The 21,898-nt window shown below is 34.8% G+C and overlaps 1 protein-coding gene and 1 non-coding gene across 4 annotated transcripts in view; one reads left to right on the forward strand and one right to left on the reverse strand.

Annotated features, from left to right (window-relative positions):
- Nucleotides 1–21,898, reverse strand: part of BRWD3 (bromodomain and WD repeat domain containing 3) — a 193,504-nt gene that overhangs the window by 62,318 nt on the left and 109,288 nt on the right. For all 3 annotated transcript variants that reach the window (XM_025988640.2, XM_072744418.1, XM_072744419.1), the window contains 6 exons: nt 19,371–19,505; nt 18,215–18,343; nt 17,068–17,293; nt 4,976–5,143; nt 2,768–2,951; nt 1,125–1,218 (listed from right to left, as the gene is read on the reverse strand). In XM_025988640.2, coding sequence (XP_025844425.1) covers nt 1,125–1,218; nt 2,768–2,951; nt 4,976–5,143; nt 17,068–17,293; nt 18,215–18,343; nt 19,371–19,505 — 936 coding nt within the window. The remainder of the gene's footprint in view (nt 1–1,124; nt 1,219–2,767; nt 2,952–4,975; nt 5,144–17,067; nt 17,294–18,214; nt 18,344–19,370; nt 19,506–21,898) is intronic.
- On the forward strand, nt 4,267–4,371 carry LOC112911942 (U6 spliceosomal RNA). The gene has a single exon (XR_003233452.1). It is a non-coding gene; the product is annotated as a U6 spliceosomal RNA (small nuclear RNA).

Below are 21,898 nucleotides of genomic sequence, written 5' to 3' on the forward strand. Positions count from 1 at the left end.
ATCAGTATCAAGGACCAGTTTCTTATCCTATATGTAAATATTTCCCATTTTTAATATAAAATGTTTACAGACCCAACTGCCTTGTTAATTAGTCTCAGACATATGTGACAAATAAGCTTAGCAGGAGAAAATAATATAAATCATGGATCTGAGTCATTCAAAATCTCTAAGAAAATAACCTTGTTGGAGAACATCAAATAAGCTAACAAATCTTATTTAAAAATTAAGAATGTAGGCAAAAAATATTATCTAAGGATATTTGACAATATTCATATGATACTTATCTAAAATTGTGTTTATCAATACTGAAAAACACTTTTAAAATTCAGTGCCCATTGCCTAGATTTCTTTAATAAAATTAATATCATCTTAGACTATCCACATTACCATACTTTTCAGGAGTTATAGTTTGATCTGGGAATAAGAACATACATTGTTATGCCACTAGTTTGTTCAATATAAGAATACTAGTAAGGGGCTTACTATGTATCTAATGGAGTATAGGAATCTGATTCCCTGCTTAGCAGTTTCTACTGGGAATATGAATCTTTCCAAAATAGATCAGATTTTGGGCCTTTTCTGTAAATGGACGGAGTGTAAATATTTTTGTCTTTGCAAGTCAGATGTTGTAACTACTCAATTCTATAGTATATGAAAGCAGCCATAGACAATACGTTAATTAATAAGTATGGTTGTGTTCCAATAAAACTTACAATAACAGGAATAGGCTGTAGACCAGATTTAGACCATGGGTAGTGGTTTGTGACTACTAGGATATCTAAACATTTTTTTACACTGTGATTAGTGACCAGCCAACAATTTTAAGGTTTTACTCTAACCATATAAAAATGGTATTTTAATACAAATATTTTATACTTACAATGACCACATATCCTAAATTTTGGAGGATGTCCTGACTTTGTGTAATTCTTTTTTTTGTGTGTGTGTAATTCTTTTTTATTAATAATTGCTATGTATCTCAATTTGGGGTTAAAAAATAGGCTCCCTATATGTAGTCAACTAGCAAAATAGCCGCTTAATACATAACTGCTACCTTTGAAAAACTCAGTATCTGCAAATATTTGCAAGCAGTATATCCAAAAGTACTATAAAACTAAACTTACCCTTTGGGTAGTATAAGATGGCTTTTTCTTCTTTTCAACTGTATAAAGACTGATTTCTATGTCACCTTTTGCATTTCGACATTCTTCCTGAACCCTAATAACAAATGTCAAAGTGACAGAAAATCATCAAAAATCAAACCAACAGTCTAAAGTCAGATAACAAAAAATCTTTAAAGGTAAAATTTGCTACTTTAACCATTTTTAGGTAGACATTACTGACATTTACAATATTGTGTAACAACCATCACCACTATTTCCAAAACTTTTCATCACTCCGAATAAACTTTGTAACCACTAAATAGTAACTCTCTATTTCTCCTTCTATCAGTCCTTGTTAACCTCTAATCAACTTTATGTCTATATGAATTTGCTTACTCTAGATATTTCATATCTCTATATATATTTCATCTGATACTTGTCTTTTTGTGTCTGGTATTTCACTTAGCATGTTTTTAATGTTTATCTGTGTGATAGCAGGTATCAGAACTTCATTCTTTTTATGACTGAGCAATATTCCCTTGTATGTATATATCACAATTTGTTTATCCATTCATTTGAGAACAGACACTGGAGTTATTTCTATTGTTCTGGTATTATGCATAATATAGCAATGAACACTGGCATACAAGTATCTACTTGACTTCCTTCTTTCAACTGTATTTTAACATTTTGAGCAAAGTATTATTTCAAATTGCTCTACTGCCAGGAGTTCATAAATTAGCTATGTCTCCTTTTTTCTTATTATTGCTATAGAAAAAAAAGGTGAAATTAAATTATGATTGCTACTTGTTGGATGAATCAGTAAAAGGCTTGATAAAGGAGATAGCATGATTAAGAGAGATTGTATGTTCTCTGTCAAAATTCTTTTTGTTTTCTATTTTTTTTAAAGATTTTATTTATTTATTCATGAGAGACACACAGAGAGAGGCAGAGACACAGAAAGAGGAAGGAGAAACAGGCTCCATACAAAGAGTCCAATGTGGGACTCGATTCCCGAACCCTGGGACCACACCCTGAGCCAAAGGCAGATGCTCAACTGCTGAGCCACTCAGGCGTTCCTCTTCTTCTTTTCTAAATCTACTTCCAGACTCTGTGGATTAATTGGAATTGATATTAATGCAAATGTTAGGATTTATAAATAGGAATAGGTATTCTAAATTTAAAATTTATCCTAATAAAATCCTTTCATACAAGGAAGTCTACTTAAAGGGCATTTCAAAATTTACCCTTAAGCACTGGGATCTACAACATACCTATATTGCATTCCCAAACTATTCCAATATCAGATTGATGGCCTTTCCTCAGAACCACTGTTGAATTTTGGGTCTACATATCATTGAAATATTTACTCACATCTGGTCTCATATTCTTACTTAATAGTATTTGTATTCTTATCTTCTAACTTAGACTATAAATTCATGGAAGACTATGTTTTAATTTTTCTGTATTTCCCAAACCATTTAGCATAAAGTCAAGCAAATTGAAGATAATTATTAAATAGTTGTTACAGAATGAACTAACTGGAATAAGGTAGAAAAACATACAAAACTTCAGCTTGATTAATAAATAATTTTAGTTATAAAATCGACTAACTAAACAATACAGTTCTCAATTTTCTTATTAATGTTACCTTATTGACTCACCTACTAACTCCACTATTTAGTTCATTGACCACCACTCTTCTGCTCCATGCCATGAGATCTCTTTCAGTGGCCATCTGGCTCCGGGGAGCATTATTATGCATTTGTCGGACACCTTCAATCTGACCACTACGTCGAAACCCAATATTTGGGGAAGAAGATACATCCATATTTGGACTTATCAGAGCTAAAACCAAAAGAAAGGTATCAGTTTCTCTGAGTGAAGGCACCAAATTTCCAGAGATCAGTACACTAAAATAGGAAAGTCTATGACAATATTGCTATCCCTTTGTTCTATATTTTCTGTACCACCTTCACGTTTTTTATACAGTGATGAATAAAGCAAGGCACTCAATAAATGCTTAAAGTTTCTATCACTCTTTTAAATTTTTTCAAAGTATATTTATGTCTGTCATCTAATAAATGCTTACAAAATACAAAAAGTGTATTTAGCATGATTTGGTAGATTTACAAATGTTTATTAGCACTACTTCAGAAAGCAGCTTTTAATCTATATCCTATATTTAGCCCATTAAAAGGTTTATGAATAAAGTTTCAATTGGTGTTCAAAAGTAGTAATAAGAGAAAAAGGATAAACAAAAATACTTTAACAAACTTTCATTTTCAAAACTGATAAGCAATGAATAAAAGGTGAAATGAAGTAATGAAACCTTTTCTAAGTCCTTAGACATGTCCCTGTAAATTTATTTTTGTTGTATTTGCAAATAAAAGTAGAAATGGAATCATTCATTTAACCATTAAAATAAGCACCCAGGAAAGACAAAAAAACAAAAACAAAAACAAAAACATTGGAAATAGAATTCAGTGGGGGTGTTTTGACTAATGGCATTTCATATCTATCCACAGAATTCTACTATTGAGGGTAGAGCTATTGAGGGTAGAGCTGAATGCTGATTTCATTAATGATTCTCTAAATCAAGGTTCTAAGAAAGTTTTACATCTTAGAAACAGAAAGGCCTGGTTACTGTAGGATTATCAGTCCACTTATTATCTTTTTCCAGGTTAAGGAAAGTTTATGAGTTAGTTAGGTGTTCCTTAGGTGAACAAAGACATGTTTTAATTTTAATTTTATGGGATACTTAATAATCAGGAAATGAGTAGAATACCCTGTGAATCGCCTCAAATTTAAATCACTTTATTCAATTCTTGGATTCTTTTTTTAGATTTATTTATTTATATATCCATGAGAGAGAGACAGAGAGAGAGAGAGGCAGAGACACAGGCAGAGGGAGAAGCAGGCTCCATGCAGGGAGCCTGATGTGGGACTTGATCCCGGGTCACTAGGATCAGGCCCTGGGCTGAAGGCAGAGCTAAACCACTGAACCACCCAGGCTGCCCCAATTCTTGGATTCTAAAAGCTATTATATCCAAATAAACCCCAATTATATAAATGTAAAAAGAAACACATTTGCCAAAATCCCATAAGACAACTGCATTTTGAAGTACAACTAATAGTTCTTGATAAAAGTAGAATTGATGGCACTTGCTTCGTCATGACTTATACTAAAATTGGAACAATGCAGAGAAGATTAGCATGGCCCTTGAGAGGGGATGACATGCAAATTCATGAAGAACTCCATCGTTTAAAAAAAAGTAAAACTGACAGAAGCTAAGATTTATATAAAATTCAGATGTATAGCCATATTTCAAGTAAAGTAAAGAAACGATACAATAAATTAGAATATTGCCATTATTCAAAGTGTTTCGAAAATCAATTCAGAAGTTGCATCTGTATTTCCTAAGAAAAGGGCTTATCTTCCAGTGTATGTCTGTAAATTCAAGAGATGAAGGGGATAATGTTAATTTCTTTTCAACAAAGAAGGGTACATTTTTTATTAGTAATTTTTATATTCACAGTGGTTTTAATTTTGAAATGTAAGTTGGTCCCCTTTTACAAAAAGGCTGTACTTATTGTAGCACCTCATTTATTAGAAAAAATGTAAAGACTGCAAATACATTCTTCAGTTAAAACAGTTGATTAAAATACACTACCTATATTTCTAAGAAACGCTAAGGCCTTTTAGCAACAAATGACAATCAGATTATGGCACTTTGGTGTATTCGATATGACAATTGTAAATTAACAAAAATGTTCTTATTTAAAAACCTAAAATTTTTCTTACATGTAATCACTTAGTGCAAGTAAAATTAAATAAAGTACTTCCATCATATAAATATATACATACTTACCACCATTAGCAGAATATGATCTATTAATTGGAAAATGTGGAACATCTCCTTCATTTATTAGTCTAAGATCCTGTTCTCTCTGTAGTTCCCTGATTATTCCATCAAGAATGCTTTCATCTTGGTCATTGGTTTGTTGCCCAATTACTTGTTCTACCACCTCACCATCACCTTAATGAGATCAAAGATATAAAGCCACAAAATTTTAAATTTTTATCTTCCTAAATATAATAAAACAACCTTCATCTATAATTTTCTAGGCAAATAATAAAAAAAGATTAAAATGAAAATAAGAGATATATCAAATAGTATTTGTAAAGAGCTTTTATATTGTTTGATATGTCAGCTTGTGTGTATGACTTAACAAATGTCCCCAAATTAGCCATTATTAGGAGTGTCTTCTCATCTTAAAGAATAATTACTGAATTATGAATTTTCAAATGTACTTTCTTGATGAAATATTCCAAGCAAAAAGTCCAGATTAGAGAGCTGAGTAAGTTAAAAGTTCAACTACAGATACAGAAAATGTTTTACATCTTTCATGAGAATTTCCTTTCTGAAATAAAACAAATAACGGTCTTTTAAATACTGTCTCCTTTGAAAACACCTCAGTATATTGATAAGTACAGAAATTTCTATTGACACACTGAAATACAATGATTACATCTGAATACTTTATTTATTTCTATATTCTTTTTTTCTCTTTTTAAAAAGATTTATTTATTCCAGAGAGGGGATGGAAGAGCAGAGAGAGAGGGAGAGAATCCTCAAGCAGACACTTTGCTGAGTATGAAGCCATGTGGAGCTCAATCCCAGGACCTTGAGATCATGACGAGCCAAAATCAAGAGTCAGAAGCTCAACCAACTGAGCAACCCAGGCACCGCCTATATTCTTTTTCTTAAATACATCTTAGATATGTTTTTCACCTTATTTAATAGTCAGACTAAAAGGCAGCCAAAAAAGTAGCCAAGTCATCAGGTCTTATAGGAAATGAAGTGTGATGAATTATATTTATTTCATTCAAATGTTTTGAGTTTTATCTCCTATTTAATATTCATGCTGTTTGCCCTTATTTAACACATATGGCATTATTAAAGTCAATATTAGCAAATGTGTAACACCATTTCATTGCTGTACAAATCTTTATGAGAGAGTACATAAAAAGATATTCAACATTTCACTTATAAAGGACAATTCGAGTCTTAAATCCCTAGTAAGGAAAAACAATTCCATTTATAAATCAGTATCTACCTCACACCTGGAAGAAAACCTACAACTAAAAAACTATATGATATGAAGGCATTCTGGTGTGGGGGGATAGGGTGTGGGAAGCAGATCATGCAAGAGAAACATATAAACAAGAAGATCTGCTATGGAGGGGAAGATGCCCATGGAGTAGGAAGACACTAGGCTTTCATCCTCCCACAAATACAAGTAGATTAACACCAATTCATCCTAAATACCCTGGAAATCAACCTGAAGACTAATAGAACAAACCATGACTAAAGGTAGAGAAGAGGCCATATTAGAGAAGGTAGAGAGCACAGAGACACGGTTTTTGTAGAGGAATATATCATGGCCACCATGGTGGAGAGGGAGGCAAGGTTGTAGAGAAGGGTAAGAGATAAGCACTAAGGAGAGCGCTTATGGTAAAAATGAATCCTCATACAACTGGCTTGGTAAGCCAGAGGGGCTGAATTTCATGAGTTCTTGAAAACAGTGAAGCCTGGAGTTTTATAGGTCAATGGGTTTGGCTCTAGGAGAACATAAAAGCATTGGGGCTGCTCTTGGAAAGAATTCAGGGCAAATGGCCTGTAGACATATGGCTTGGAAACTGATCTCATGAGCACCTTAAGCAAACAGTGAGGAACTTATCTGCCCATCTCAGAATGTGTCCCAAAGAGGCAGGATTCATGGAGAGACCTGTCTGTGAACAAAGTAACACAGATGCCATTTCCCTCCCCCATCCATCAGGACCACCTATGAGAAATAGCATAGCACCAGAACTTATGACCTAAAGTGCTTATACCCAGTCCCACCCCATCATGCTCAGATGGAACTGACCTTCCAAGTCACACTTCCTCAGCCTCAGCACAGCAGTTCTCCCTTAGAAGACTGGCCCAAACTCCTGCCAACAATGCATGAGCTTTGCAGGACCTGGGTTCCAGTGGCAGTGGTGACAGGTCTCATTTCATAAGCAGACCTGAGCACACCTATTTAAAGCTCACCAAAATAGGCCAGGGTCCAAACAATGCCAAGAACAGGCAAAGACAGTATCTACAGAAGATGGGCCTAAAGAATAAAGTGGCCGGCACAAAACAATGAAGTGTGTGTAGCACACATTAGAAAAATTTGCTGAAGTGCTGGGGCCTGAGGAAAAGGGAACACTATACTATAGGATACTACAAGGACTTCTTCAAGAGGTCATCACCCCTAAGAAGAGGAGACATAGCTGACTTTCCAATACACAGAAACAGACACAGAAAGGCAAACACAATCAGAAGAGAGAGAGGAATTTCTCCTAAATGAAAAAAAGATTAAGCCACAGCCAGAGATATATGAAAAATAGACATAAGTAACACGCCTAATAGAGAATTTAAAGTAATAATCATAAAGATATGCACTGACCTTAAGAAAAGAGCAGAAGATATCAGTGAGGCACTTAAAAGAGATAAGGAATAAATAGCAGAGATAAAGGATTCAATAAACAAAATGAGTAACACGCTTGATGGAATGAAGCAGTCTGGAAGAAGCAGAGGAACAAATTAATGACATAGCTGACAGAGTAATCAAGATAAACAAAAGAGAGAAAAAAGAATGATGTGAAAGAATTAGGGAACTTAGTGACTCCATCAAATGTAATAACATTCGTATTATAGGAATCCCAGAATAAGGAAAGATAGGAAAGGGGGCAAAGAATATATTCGAAGAAATAATAGCTGAAAACTTTCTAATCTGTGGGAGGAAACAGATACCCATATCCAGGAGGCACAGAGAACCCCCAACAAAATCAACAGACGTGAATTCATACAAAGACATATTATAATTAAAATTGCAAAATATAGTGATAAGTAAACAAAAAATAAGTCAGTAGTACAAAAGAAGACAGTTACATATAATGGAAATCCCATAATGCTATCAGCAGATTTTTCAGCAGTAACTTTAAAACAAAAAAAGAATGACTTGATGTATTCAACGTGCTGAATGGGAAAATCCTGCAGGCAAGAGTACTCTATAGTACTCTTGAGATACTGAAGATAAAGCAAGCTTATCTTTCAGAATAGGAGAGCTAAAGAGTTTCCTAGACAAACTAATGGAGTTAATGACCAATAAACCAGCCCTACAAGAAATATTAAAAAGGATTATTTGAGTGGAAAGGAAAGACCAAAAGTGACAGTAAGTAGGAAACACAAAAGCAGTAAAAATGAGTATTTCTGTAAGAAATCAATCAAGGAACTCACAAAATAAAAGAATGTAAAATATGACACCATATACCTAAAATTGCTGAAAATGTGGGAGGAGAGGAGTAAAAACTGGATTGAATCTAAAATGACTATCAACTGAATACAGACAGCTAGAAGATACTGGTGTAGTAGGGGATCCTAGGCTCATCTCATCCCTTGAAGACAACTACATAACTATCAAATCATTCTGAATACCCAAAAAATAAACCTGAGGACTGACAGAACAAACTCCACAATTAGAGGGAGAAAAGCACATCAAGAAAGATAGGATGTGTGGAAACATGGTTTGGGTGGGAAACAGGGTTCTGTGGAGGGAAGGAAGCCCTGGTCACAGAGAAAGGCAAGAAAGTGAGGAACACAGAGGAGAATGCACAAGGAGAACACTTCCCCAGATTCACTGGCTGGGAAAATTGAAGGGCTGATTTTTGTGAGTTTTTGCAATCAGCAGGGCTTGAAGACAGGAGCTTAAAGGTGGGTGAGCTTGACTGGAATAGAGCCCTGAAGGCACTGTGCTGCTCCTAGAGAGAAGGCAGGCAAACAACCCTGAGGTGAAGAACATGAAAACAACTGAAAAACACCCAGACACACTGGAAGAGATTATTCCTTCTCACAGTATTCCTTGAGAGCAGTCAAAACCGAGACTCCTCTCTTGGGACACAAGAGCTGGCTGGCACCATTTCCCACCCCTGCCACTCATATAGACATAGAGCCACCTTTGGCAAATAGCACAGTGCTGACACTGGGTGCCGAACCTGCTTACTCCAGGACCCACATCTCTGCACTCTACCCTTACTGTCCTTCTAGGTAAAGTTTGCCTCAGTCTCAGTGTGATGGGCCCCTTCCCCAGGAGACCAGCAGAAACCCACACACACATCTAAACACTGCCCACTGCAGGCAAGGAGAGACTCTGAGGAGGAATGGTCTAGAAGGACAGAGCAGATAAAACACAGCAGAGCATACTCAGCACACACCAAAGACATGCTCTGAGGTGCCAGCCCCTGGACACTATATGACTTCTTCTTCTTCATAAAGCCATAATTCTCAGGAACAGGAAACCTAACAGACTTTCCTAACACAGAGAAGTAGACAGAGACTTAGACAAAATGCCAAGATGGAGGAATTCATCACAAATGAAGCAAGATAAGATTACAGCAGGTATCTAAGCTAAACAGATATAAGTAATATGCCTGATGGATAATTTGAAGCAACAGTCATAAGGATACTCACTTAGTTTGAGAAAAGAATGGAAAACTTCATGGAGGCCCTTAACCCAGAGATAAAAGAGTTAAAATTAATAGAAATGAAAAATGCAATAACTGAGATTCAAAACAAACTGGATGCAATGAAGTTAATATAGACAGCCATATGTACAAGAGGTTCTATATAAACCTAATGATAACCACAAATAAAAAAACACTAATAAAAAGGCAAAGAATAAAAAGAATTCCAAATATACCATTTAAGCAAATCAGCAAAACTTGAAAGATAAGAATCAAAGAAAAAAATTCATAAATAACCACAAGTAATAAAATAGCATTAAATAGATTTCTATCAATAATTGCTTTGATGTACATGAACTAAATCTCTAATCAAAAGACATAGGGTGACAAAATGCATTAAAAAAAAACAAGACCCATCTATACTGCCTTCAGGAGACTCATTTTAGACCTAAAGAAACATGCAGATTAAAAGTGAGGGAATCAAAAAACATCTATCATACAAATAAATGCATGTGAAAATAAAGCTATAGTAGCAATACTTATATCAGAAAACATAGATTTTAGTATATGTGCTGCTAAAGCGAGCACGAAAACATAGATTTTAAAACAAAGACTAAAACAAAGGACTCTCTAAATAACAAGGGGATAATCCACCAAAAAGATATAATGATTGTAAATATTATGCACCCAACATGGGAACACTAAATACATAAAATGTAATAGCAAACATAAAGGAACCACCATATATAAAAAGATAAAAAAAAAGGAACCACCAATAATAATACAATAATAGTATTTAATACACTATATCTAAACAGAAACTAAAAAGCAAACAATGACACAGTGCATTGAGTGGATTTTAATGGATATATTTAGAACATTCCATCTTAAAACAGCAGAATATACATTCTTTTCAGATGCATACAGAACATTCTCCAGAATAGAAGCCAGAAAAAAAAGCATCAATAAATTCAAAGAGATCTGAGTCATACTATGCATATTTTTTATGACAGTTATGAAAGTAGAAGTCAACACAAGAAAAAAAATCTGGAAAGACTACAAATACATGGAGGTTAAATAACATACTACTAAATAATGAATGGATTAACCATGAAATGAAAGACGAGATCCAAAAGAATATGGAAACAAATGAAAATGAAAACACAATGGTCCCAAAGCACTGGAATGCAGCAAAAATGGTTCTAAGTGGGAAATTTATACCAATACAGGATTTACTTAAGAAGAAAAATATCAAAGAAACAACCTATTTTTATACTAAAGGATTTAGAAAAATACACCAAAATATACCTAAAACCAGCTGAAGTTAGGTACTAACAGAGATTATAGCAGAAATAAATGATATAGAAACTAAAGAAACAGTAGAAGAGATCAATGAAACCAGGAGCGGGTTCTCTGAAAGATCAACAAATTCATAAACCTCTAACCAGACTCATCAAAAAACAGAGAATAAAGAGACACAAATAAATAAAATTACAAAGGAAAGAGGAGAAATAATAACCATGCCACAGAAATACAGTCATAAGAGAATATTATTAAAAACTATATGCCAACAAATTGGACAACCTAGGAGAAATGGATAACTTCCTAGAAACATATAAACTACCAAAACAGAAGCTGGAAGAAAATAGTAAGTGTGAATAGATTAATTACCAGCAAGGAGGTTGAATCAGTAATCAAAAAACACCCAATGAACAAAAGTCCAGGACGAGATGGTTTCACAGGTGAATTCTACCAAACATTAAGAGTTAGCACCTATTCTTCTCAAAATATTCCATAAAATACCAGAGGAAGGAAAATTTGCAAAATCATTTTTACGAGCCTAGCAATACCCTGATAACAAAACCAGATAGACACCACTAATAAAGAGAACTACAGGTAAATCTCTTTGAAGAACATAGATGCAAAAATCCTTAACAAAATACAAGCCAACGGAATCCAACAAAACATTAAGAAAAATCATTCACCTTGACCAAGTAGGATTTATTCCTTAGCTGCATGGTTCAGTATTCACTAATCAATCAACGTGATACACCATATTAATAAATGAAAGGATGAGAACCATAGTATTCTTTCAACAGATGTAGAAAATGCATTTGAAATTGTACAACATAGATCTGTGATAAAAACTCTCAACAAAGTAGGGATAGAGGAAACATACCTCAACATCATGAAGGCTGTACATATATAAACACAACAACAACAACAACAACAACAAAACAGCTAATATCTCAATGAGGAAAACCTGAGAATTTTCCCCTTAGGGGAAGGAACTAGAAAAGGATGTCTACTCTCACCGTTTTTATTCAAGATGGTACTGGAATCCTAGCCACAGCTATTAGATCACACAAAAAAAATATACGTATAGGGCATGCAAACAGGTAAGGAATAAGTTTAATGTTCACTATCTGTAGATGGCATGAGACTCTATATAGGAAATGTAAAAACTCCACCAATAAACTACTAGAACTAACATATGAATTCAGGAGGCACAGGATATATAATCAATGTGCAGATCTATTCCATTCCTATACATTAATAAAGCAGCAGCAGAAAAAGAAAACAATCACATTTAAAATTATGCCAAAATAATGTTACCTAGGAATAAACCAAATAACCAAAGAGAGGAAAGACCTAGCCTCTGAAAACTATAAAACACTGATGACAAAAATCGAAGATGACACCAAGAAACGGAAAGACATTCATGCTTATGGAAAGAAGAACATATATTTATAAATGTCTATACTGGGACGTCTCGGTGGCTCAGTCTATTAAACATCCAACTCTTGATTTTGGCTCAGGTCATGATCTCATTATCCTGTGATTCAGCCCCAGGTTGGACTCCATGCTCAGTGGGGACTCTGCTTAAGGATTCTCTTTCTCAAAGTCATCAGAGTATAGGGATAGAGGGAACATTTCTCAGCATTTTAAAAGCCATCTATGGAAAGCCCACAGCAAATATCATTCTCAATGGTGAAACACTGGGAGCCTTTCCCCTAAGATCAGGAACACGACAGGGATGTCCACTCTCACCACTGCTATTCAACATAGTACTAGAAGTCCTAGCCTCACCTATCAGACAACAAAAAGAAATAAAAGGCATTCAATTGGCAAAGAAGAAGTCAAACTCTCCCTCTTCGCCGATGACATGATAGACTATATAGAAAACCCAAAAGACTCCACCCCAAGATTGCTAGAACTCATACAGCAATTTGGTAGTGTGGCAGGATACAAAATCAATGCCCAGAAGTCAGTGGCATTTCTATACATGAACAATAAGACTGAAGAAAGACAAATTAAGGAGTCAATCCCATTGACAATTGCACCGAAAAGCATGAGATACCTAGGAATAAACCTAACCAAAGAGGTAAAGGATCTATACCCTAAAACCTACAGAACACTTCTGAAAGAAATTGAGGAAGACACAAAGAGATGGAAAAATATTCCATGCTCATGGATTGGAAGACTTAATAAGGTGAAAATGTCAATGTTACCCAGGGCAATTTACACGTTTAATGTAATCCCTATCAAAATACCATGGACTTTCTTCAGAGAGTTGGAACAAATTATCTTAAGATTTGTGTGGAATCAGAAAAGACGCCGAATAGCCAGGGGCATATTTAAAAAGAAACCCATAGCTGAGGGCATCACAATGCCATATTTCAAGTTGTACTACAAAGCTGTGGTCATCAAGACAGTGTGGTACTGGCACAAAAACAGACACATAGATCAATGGAACAGAATAGAGAACCCAGAAGTGGACCCTCAACTTTATGGTCATCTAATATTTGACAAAGCAGGAAAGACTATCCACTGGAGAAAAGACAGTCTCTTCAATAAATGGTGCTGAGAAAATTGGACAGCCACATGCACAAGAATGAAACTAGACCATTCTCTTATACCATATACAAAGATAAACTCAAAATGGATGAAAGATCTAAATGTGAGACAAGATTCCATCAAAATCCTAGAGGAGAACACAGGCAACACCCTTTTTGAACTTGGCTACAGCAACTTCTTGCAAGATGCATCCATAAAGGCAAGGGAAACAAGAGCAAAAATGAACTATTGGGACTTCATCAAGAAAAGAAGCTTTTGCACAGCAAAAGAAACCGTCAACAAAATTAAAAGACAACCTACAGAATGGGAGAAGATATTTGCAAATGACGTATCAGACAAAGGGCTAGTATCCAAGATCTATAGAACTTATTAAACTCAACAGCAAAGAAACAAACCATCCAATCATGAAATGGGCAAAAGACATGAACAGAAATCTCACAGACGAAGACATAGACATGGCCAACAAGCACAGGAGAAAATGCTCTGCATCACTTGCCATCAGGGAAATACAAATCAAAACCACAATGAGATACCACCTCACACCAGTGAGAATGGGGAAAATTAACAAGGCAGGAAACAACAAATGTTGGAAAGGATGTGGAGAAAGGGGAACCCTCTTACACTGTTGGTGGGAATGTGAACTGGTGCAGCCACTCTGGAAAACTGTGTGGAGGTTCCTCAAAGAGTTAAAAATAGAACTGCTCTATGACCCAGGAATTGCACTGCTGGGGATTTACCCCAAAGATACAGATGCAGTGAAGTGCCGGGACACCAGCACCCCGATGTTTATAGCAGCAATGTCCACAATAGCCAAACTGTGGAAGGAGCCTTGGTGTTCATTGAAAGATGAATGGATAAAGAAGATGTGGTCTATGTATACAATGGAATATTAGCCATTAGAAATGACAAATACCCACCATTTGCTTCGACGTGGATGGACCTGGAGGGTATTATGCTGAGTGAAATAAGTCAATCAGAGAAGGACAAACATTATATGGTCTCATTCATTTTGGGAATATAAAGGGTAGTGAAAGGGAATAAAGGGGAAAGGAGAAAAAATGAGTGGGAAATATCAGAAAGGGAGACAGAACATGAGAGACTCCTAACTCTGGGAAACGAAAAAGGGGTGGTAGTAAGGGAGGTGGGCTGTGGGTGGGGGTGACTGGGTGACGGGCACTGAGGGTGGCACTTGATGGGATGAGCGCTCGTTGTTATTCTATATGTTGGTAAATTGAACACCAATAAAAAAATAAATTTAAATAAAAGGTTTCTCTTTCTCTTTCTCCCTCCGCCCCTCCCCCCCCAAAAATAAATAAATCTTTAAATTTTTTTTTTTTTAGGGATGAGCACTGGGATTTATGCTCTATGTTGGCAAATTGAACTCCAATTAAAAAAATAAAAAATAGGGATCCCTGGGTGGCGCAGCGGTTTGGCGCCTGCCTTTGGCCCAGGGCACGATCCCGGAGACCCGGTATCGAATCCCACATCGGGCTCCCAGTGCATGGAGCCTGCTTCTCCCTCTGCCTGTGTCTCTGCCTCTCTGTGTGTGTGTGTGTGTATGACTATCATAAATAAATAAATAACTTTAAAAAAATTAAAAAAAAATAAAAAAAAATAAAAAATAAAATAAAATAAATGAATATAAGAAATATTTTTTTAAATAGACCTAACTCTGAGTTCTGAAACCATAGATATTGTAGAAGAGAGCATAATCAATAATTTCTCAGATAACAGCCATAGCCACATTCTGTAGATATGTCTCCTGTGGCAAGGGTAATAAAAGCCAAAATGAACTATTGGTATTGCATCAAAATAAAAAGTTTCTGCACAGCAAAGGAAACAATCAACAAGACTAAAAGTAATCCTATATTAAAGTATGGGGTGAAGAAAAGAACTGACATTTCTCCAAAGACATCCAAATGGCTAACAAACACATGAAAAGATGCTCAACAAATCCAAACTACAATGAGATACCACCTCATACTTGTCAGAATGGCTAAAATAAAAAACACAAGAAATGTCAAATGTTGGTGAGGATGTGGAAAAAAAGGGATTCCATTTGCACTGTTGGTAGGAATGCAAACTGGTGCAGCTACTGTGAAACATTATGGAGGTTCCACAAAAAGTTAAAAATAGTGGGACACCTGGGTGACACAGTTGGTTAAGTGTCTAACTCTTGATTTTAGCTTAGGTCATAATCTCAGGGTTGTTAGATTGAGTTTGGCATCAGACTCTGCTCAGTGAGCTCAGCAGGGAGTCGGCCTGAGACTCTTTCCCTCTCCCTTTTTCCCGCCCCTCACACTCTCTTTCTAAAATAAATAAATCTTTTTTTTAAAGTTAAAAATAGAACTACCCTAAGATCCAGTAACCGCACTACTGAGCATTCCCCAAAAAACATAAAACACCAATTCAAAGGGATACATGTACCTCCAGGTTTATAGCAGCATTATTGACAATAGCCAAGTTATAGAAGCAGTCCAAGTGTTCATCAATAGATGAATGGATAAAGAATATATAGTATGTGCACACACACACAGACACACACACACACACACACAGTGAAATATTATTCAGCCATAAAATGAAATCTTGCTATTTGCAATGACAGGGATGGAGCTAAAGAGTGTGTTACTAATTAAAATAAGTTAGAGAAAGAGAAACACTGCATTATTTTATTCACATATGGAATTTAAGAAACAAAATAAATCAGCAAAGGAAAATAAAAGAGAGACAAACCAGGAAACAGACTCTTAACTATAGTGAACATACTGATGGTTAGTAGAGGAGAGGTAGGTAGGGTGTAGGTCAAATAGGTGATAGGGATTAAGGTTTGCACTTGTCATGATGAGCACTGTGTGATACACGGAATTGTTGAATCATTATATAGTATATAGTATACCTGAAATAAATATCACACTGTATGTTAACTATACTGGGATTAAAATTGTAAAAAGAACAGTTGCTTTGACAAGGAATAGCACATTTCACTGTCTTATTCTAGCATCCTTACATCACATATCATGTTCATTACTGCTTCCTTTACATCCTCCAGGATTGACTGTTATTTAAACACTAAATAATTATTTGCATTTCACACAAGAGAATGGGTAAATGGCCATTTCCCAGTTTTTGGTTTTTGAAATTTCCTCATCTTCTGTCCATTAATTATGGACTGTCAAATTAAAATACCAATAACATGAGCAGTGGAATTTTACCAATAAGAAAAGCTTGACACATTAAAGTCAGTACAGTTAATCATTATTAAAAGTAAATACTATAAGCAACAGGATCATACACATGTTCAGGTTCTAAGGAAGCAGATCAATATATTCTCTGTTTGAGTATATGTTTGTTGTCCTAATCCATTTATCTCAGTTTAAGTGACATAAAAGTGTAAAAGTACTCTAGTAACTACTGTGGAATTGAAAATTAATAGAAGTATTAGGTAAAATATATTATAACCTATAAAGAGTTTAGCAAGAGATATACAGAGAGAACAGCAAGTATAACATTTTGCAAAATGTCTTATATTTAATTTTGGAGGCAACATACCATTAGCCACATATCCCAGCTGTGGTATAAGTTGTTCATCTTTACAATTTTCCCGTCCTGGTACTAGTCTTTGGAATCTTGTAGGATGAGGATTGCCATCAACATCCACCAAGAATGGGGGAGGCATAAGGTGAGGAGCTTGTTGGGTTTGTTCATCCAGTACATAGTTGTTGGCATCACGGATAAGAGGTCGATAATCCGTGTGGAAGAACATCTGATCTGGAATCTTTATGATAGGTTTTAAGTATTTAACATGCATAGAGAATTAATTTTTATTCCTAGAGAACATGCATGTTTCAAATCAGACACATTTTACATACTCTTATAGCCATCTACTGCTTTATATTCATTCCCTCTAGGTAGAAGTGAATCACCTAAATGGTAATCTTATCTCTTCTCCACAAAGTCCTATAATCTGCATTACTTTCTGGCTCTATATCATATTTCTCCAATTAGCATATGAAGAAGGAGAGCAGTAACACAGTAGATAAAGTTAGTTATTTTTATTTAAGTTGCAAACATCATACAAACATTTATAACTACTTTTATTGCTTAGTTTATTCAAATAAGGATAGTTGGGAGTATAATAGAAATGGCAAAGCAGGTAAATACCAAATACATAAAAAATACTCAAAGATGATATAAGTATTGAGCTACACTCAATGATTCTGAGTTCTCTTACAACTCCAAGAATCTATAATCAACTCCAAATTCATAGCTAATAAAATATAAAGAACCAATTAAGTTAGTTTCCAAAGTATTTTAACAAGATGGATAATGGGTAAAGTGGCCAAGCAAGAAAATTAACATTTGGTCACCAGCTGTTTTCTTCTAATTTATGATAAGTTAGAGGATGTAATCTGGTAAAGTTGTTCTCTCATTACACCTGAAGGGCAGTACAGAGAATATGTTCTAAGCAAAAGGATTTCCTAATAAATTTTTATATCTACATAATCTTATATCTTGATAGTGATTCGAACTACCAAGCCTGTTCTGGCAGTGATGAAAAATTTTATCAAGAAAGGTGACTTTTTAAGTTTATATTTATTGACACACAATGACCCTTATTTACTGGAAGACTTCAAATAAAATTTATGAATGATACAATCCAAAATTATAGTCTATAACAAAAATTAAATAGACTAACCTTTTCATAGTATTTACTGCATCCAAAACCAAAAAGCAGCAAATGTCCATGAGAGTCTGTGCAGGCAAAATGGTTTCCATCTGGTGAAAATTTACAATCAAACACTGCACCATGGCCTTGGCCTTCAATCTGAAATTTAGAGGAGTCACTTTAAGTCATCTTAAGAGGTAATTTACAAATAAGTAGGCAATAGATTCCGCTTCCTAATATCTTGAGTTATGTGATGCATCAACATTCCAATGACTCTCTGGCTTCTGTTGCCAGAATCCTACAGAGACAGTAATGCTCTGAAAGAATTTAGGAAGAATAAAAATGCAATACATGGTATCAAATATTACTAGCAATGTCATATTTCAAGAAGTACTAAATGAGTGACTGAGAATAAAAAAAGATCTAAACACAACCAAAAGGACAAATCAGCAATGTCAAGATAATATCTTTACACCTTAAATTGTAAGGCGAGTAAACCTTAAAATAGCCTTCCTAAAATTAAAGTACATGAATCAATTTTACTAACAAAAGACAGAGGGTATTATTAACACTCTAGAACTATACAAAGTCTATAAAAGGGAGTTCAAAGGTTGACAATTTAGAAATGTTAACTCAAGAACTATTCTTCAAAGGAACACTAAATTTGGAGGATATGAGTATTGCCATTAACATAGGAGGGTATTCTACTGGGAAAAGGGATAAACTCACCAGATTTGTCCATGGTTTGTATGAAATATATCTTAAGAGTATCTATGCTTCCAATTCTACATTTGTCCAACAACTTCCTGATTACTAACTAAGCTATGTAGGGTTTACCAGAAACAGATACAATAAACACTGTTATGATTCATATATTAGGATTACTGTTTAAACATTAAACATTTTGTGATTTTGGTTAGTATTAGCTCCAAAAGCCTATTAAATTTGAGTTTCTAGAATTTAGACCTGGGGACAAGAATTTGGAAAATGCTAATACCATGATAATAGAGTCACTCTGAAAAGTGTTCTCAATTGGCCTTATTCTCAGGTCTTCAGACATTCTCTAAGTTATTGTATGGATTTAAACACAGATGACAGGTTCCTTTGCACTAAGTATATTTTAATTACCAAGTTGTCATATAAGAGATGTCTATTTTAATATGAACCAAGCACAGATTTTCCTTACCATGTTAAAATAATTCCGAATTTTGGTCCCCCGGTCAAGGTCCCAAATAAAAATGTTCCCATCATGACCTGCTGAAAGTATGATCCTTTGATCAAATGGATGTGCTTCCAAAACAAATACTTCATCATCATGTCCCTGTGATAAAATCAATATTAAAAATGAAAAGCAACACACAGTATTTGGTTTATTTGGCCAAAAGATCTTGGGAGTGTGCTATCAATCTGGTTCAGATGAATTTATGTACACCATAGTATTTACTACATGGACACGACAAGAAATATTTCAATTAGAGTTCCTTATATGTTTAATTGCTGATTTCAAAAAGTACTCAATACAGAAGACCCAGAAAGGTGTTTAAAGTGTAGTCCAAGACAGTTACAGCTTATTAACCAGGCCCCTGAAATAGAATTGATATTTCTATGACTCTGCTACTTAGAAGACTCACAGAGAATGAATAAACAGGATCTTTCATTAACACCCAATTCTGCCACAGAGATAACAGACAAACTTTCATTGTTCTTCATCCAGCACTCTCAATACCTAGTAATCAAATTATATTTTGGAAGGCTCCATGGTACAAACACAAAAGTATAGTGGCTCTGCCCTTTTTCTACTTTATAGTTGAAAGTTTCATTTGATATGCTACCTGAAAAATGGGTTTGCTGCTAAAAAAGTTTGAAAACCAATGCTCTCTCTATATGTTACCCTTACCAATGAATATCAGTATATAAAGAGAGACCTTGGATCAGGTGTCTGCAACTGTAGCCTGCAGGCAACTCTAGCTCCCATTTTTGTACACACAATCTGTGAGTTAGAATGGTTTTTACATTAAAAGGCTTTGAAAAACAAAGAATATGTAACAGAGGCCATATGTGGCCTGCAAAGCCTAATATACTATCTGGCCTCTTAAAGAAATAGTTTGCCAACACTTGATTCAGATCTTTGTTAAAGAGAATAAATGAATCAAGTGTTGGCAAACTATTTCTTAAAAAAAGGATGTATGACATCCTGAAGTTGCATTTCACCTAGAAAAACATCAGCATATTACACATCAGGAGCTTTTAGAAATCATCATATCTTATGACTCTCACAAGTGCATTCTATCTCAAATCATCATATAAAAAATGGAATAATAGGACACCCTACTACCATATTACCTATATGGACAAAAATGTAACTTATTAAAAAATAACTGCACAGTAGCTCAAAATTCGTAAGTAAAATCCCATCGCAATAAATATTCTTACAACTGAAAGTTTACCAAAACTCTTTTCCCAGTGACCACCAAAAAACTACTTCTTTGTTATATGCTAAATAATCAACTTGATATAACAAATACTTTCTCAGGTTCCTAATGAGAAAACAATAAAATTACTTTCTTAAACTCAAATGGTAATGATACAACTATTTCAGTGTACATTGGAATAGAGAGACTTTTAAATAAGGGTTTTATTTCTTGGTCACATGTCATAGGATAGGACATAGTCATTAGATCATAGGGAACAAAACATAATCAAATTTAGTAATTTCTTAAGATACATCATCTGTCTTATTTATATTTATTAAGCACACCTCTATCTTCACCACTGCTACACAAATTCAAATTATCATCATGGCCCATCTTACCATAGACTCTTACGCTCTTACGCTATACCAGAATCACTCTTAGCTTCGTTCCAATCTATTCTGTTGCCAGAATTATATGATATTTTTCAAAAGCAAAATTCACATGTCATTCCTTAGCTTTTAAACCTTTTAATGCTTTTCTATTTGTCTAGGGCAGATCCTATAAGAGCTTGAATGGTCTGTTCCCTGTCCATTTCTCCAGTCCTATCTGGTGACATTCTTTCTGTTTCTGTGCTCTAGCCAAAAACTGGCTTTCTTTCAACTCCCTTCTATCTGAAGACTTTTGATGTACTTTTACCCTCTTCCAATAAGGACCTCCAAACTCCCTCACATATGTAATTAATCAAATATTTATTGATATCCTACATATTGAGGCAAAATTTTCTTATTGTTTAATAAAATATCAAGTAGTGATAAACGTTATGCTGAAAATAAAGCAAGGTGACAGAATAAGACAAAGACTGCAAGACTACTCTAGATTATTCTATCAGGGAAAGCCTTGTCAAGGAGGTGACATTTAGGCTGAGATCTGGGTAATTTCTACCTATCTTTCAAATCTTAACCCAAATTTAACTTCCTTAGGAAGTATCTGATCCTATTTTGACCAGAATCAAATAGATTTATACCAGGTTTGGTCGCCCTATTAGAAACTTGCATTGTATTTTACACTTCTCTTTCTGATCATTTAATTAATTTTTGTGTGGTTTGTTTTTTCTTAATAAGCTGTAAATTCTAAGATGATGGGGACTCTCTAATTTACTATTTATTCCTAACAGCTAACCCCACTGAAGGCACACAGAAGATGTTTAGTAAGTATTTGCTGAGTGGAAGAACTTTACACCACACTAAGACCCTCAAAAAACAAATTGTTAACACAGAAAAGATAAGTATCAAAACTAAGT

Source organism: Vulpes vulpes, chromosome X (genome assembly GCF_048418805.1).
Source record: "Vulpes vulpes isolate BD-2025 chromosome X, VulVul3, whole genome shotgun sequence".
In the NCBI taxonomy this organism is placed as follows: Eukaryota; Metazoa; Chordata; class Mammalia; order Carnivora; family Canidae; genus Vulpes; species Vulpes vulpes.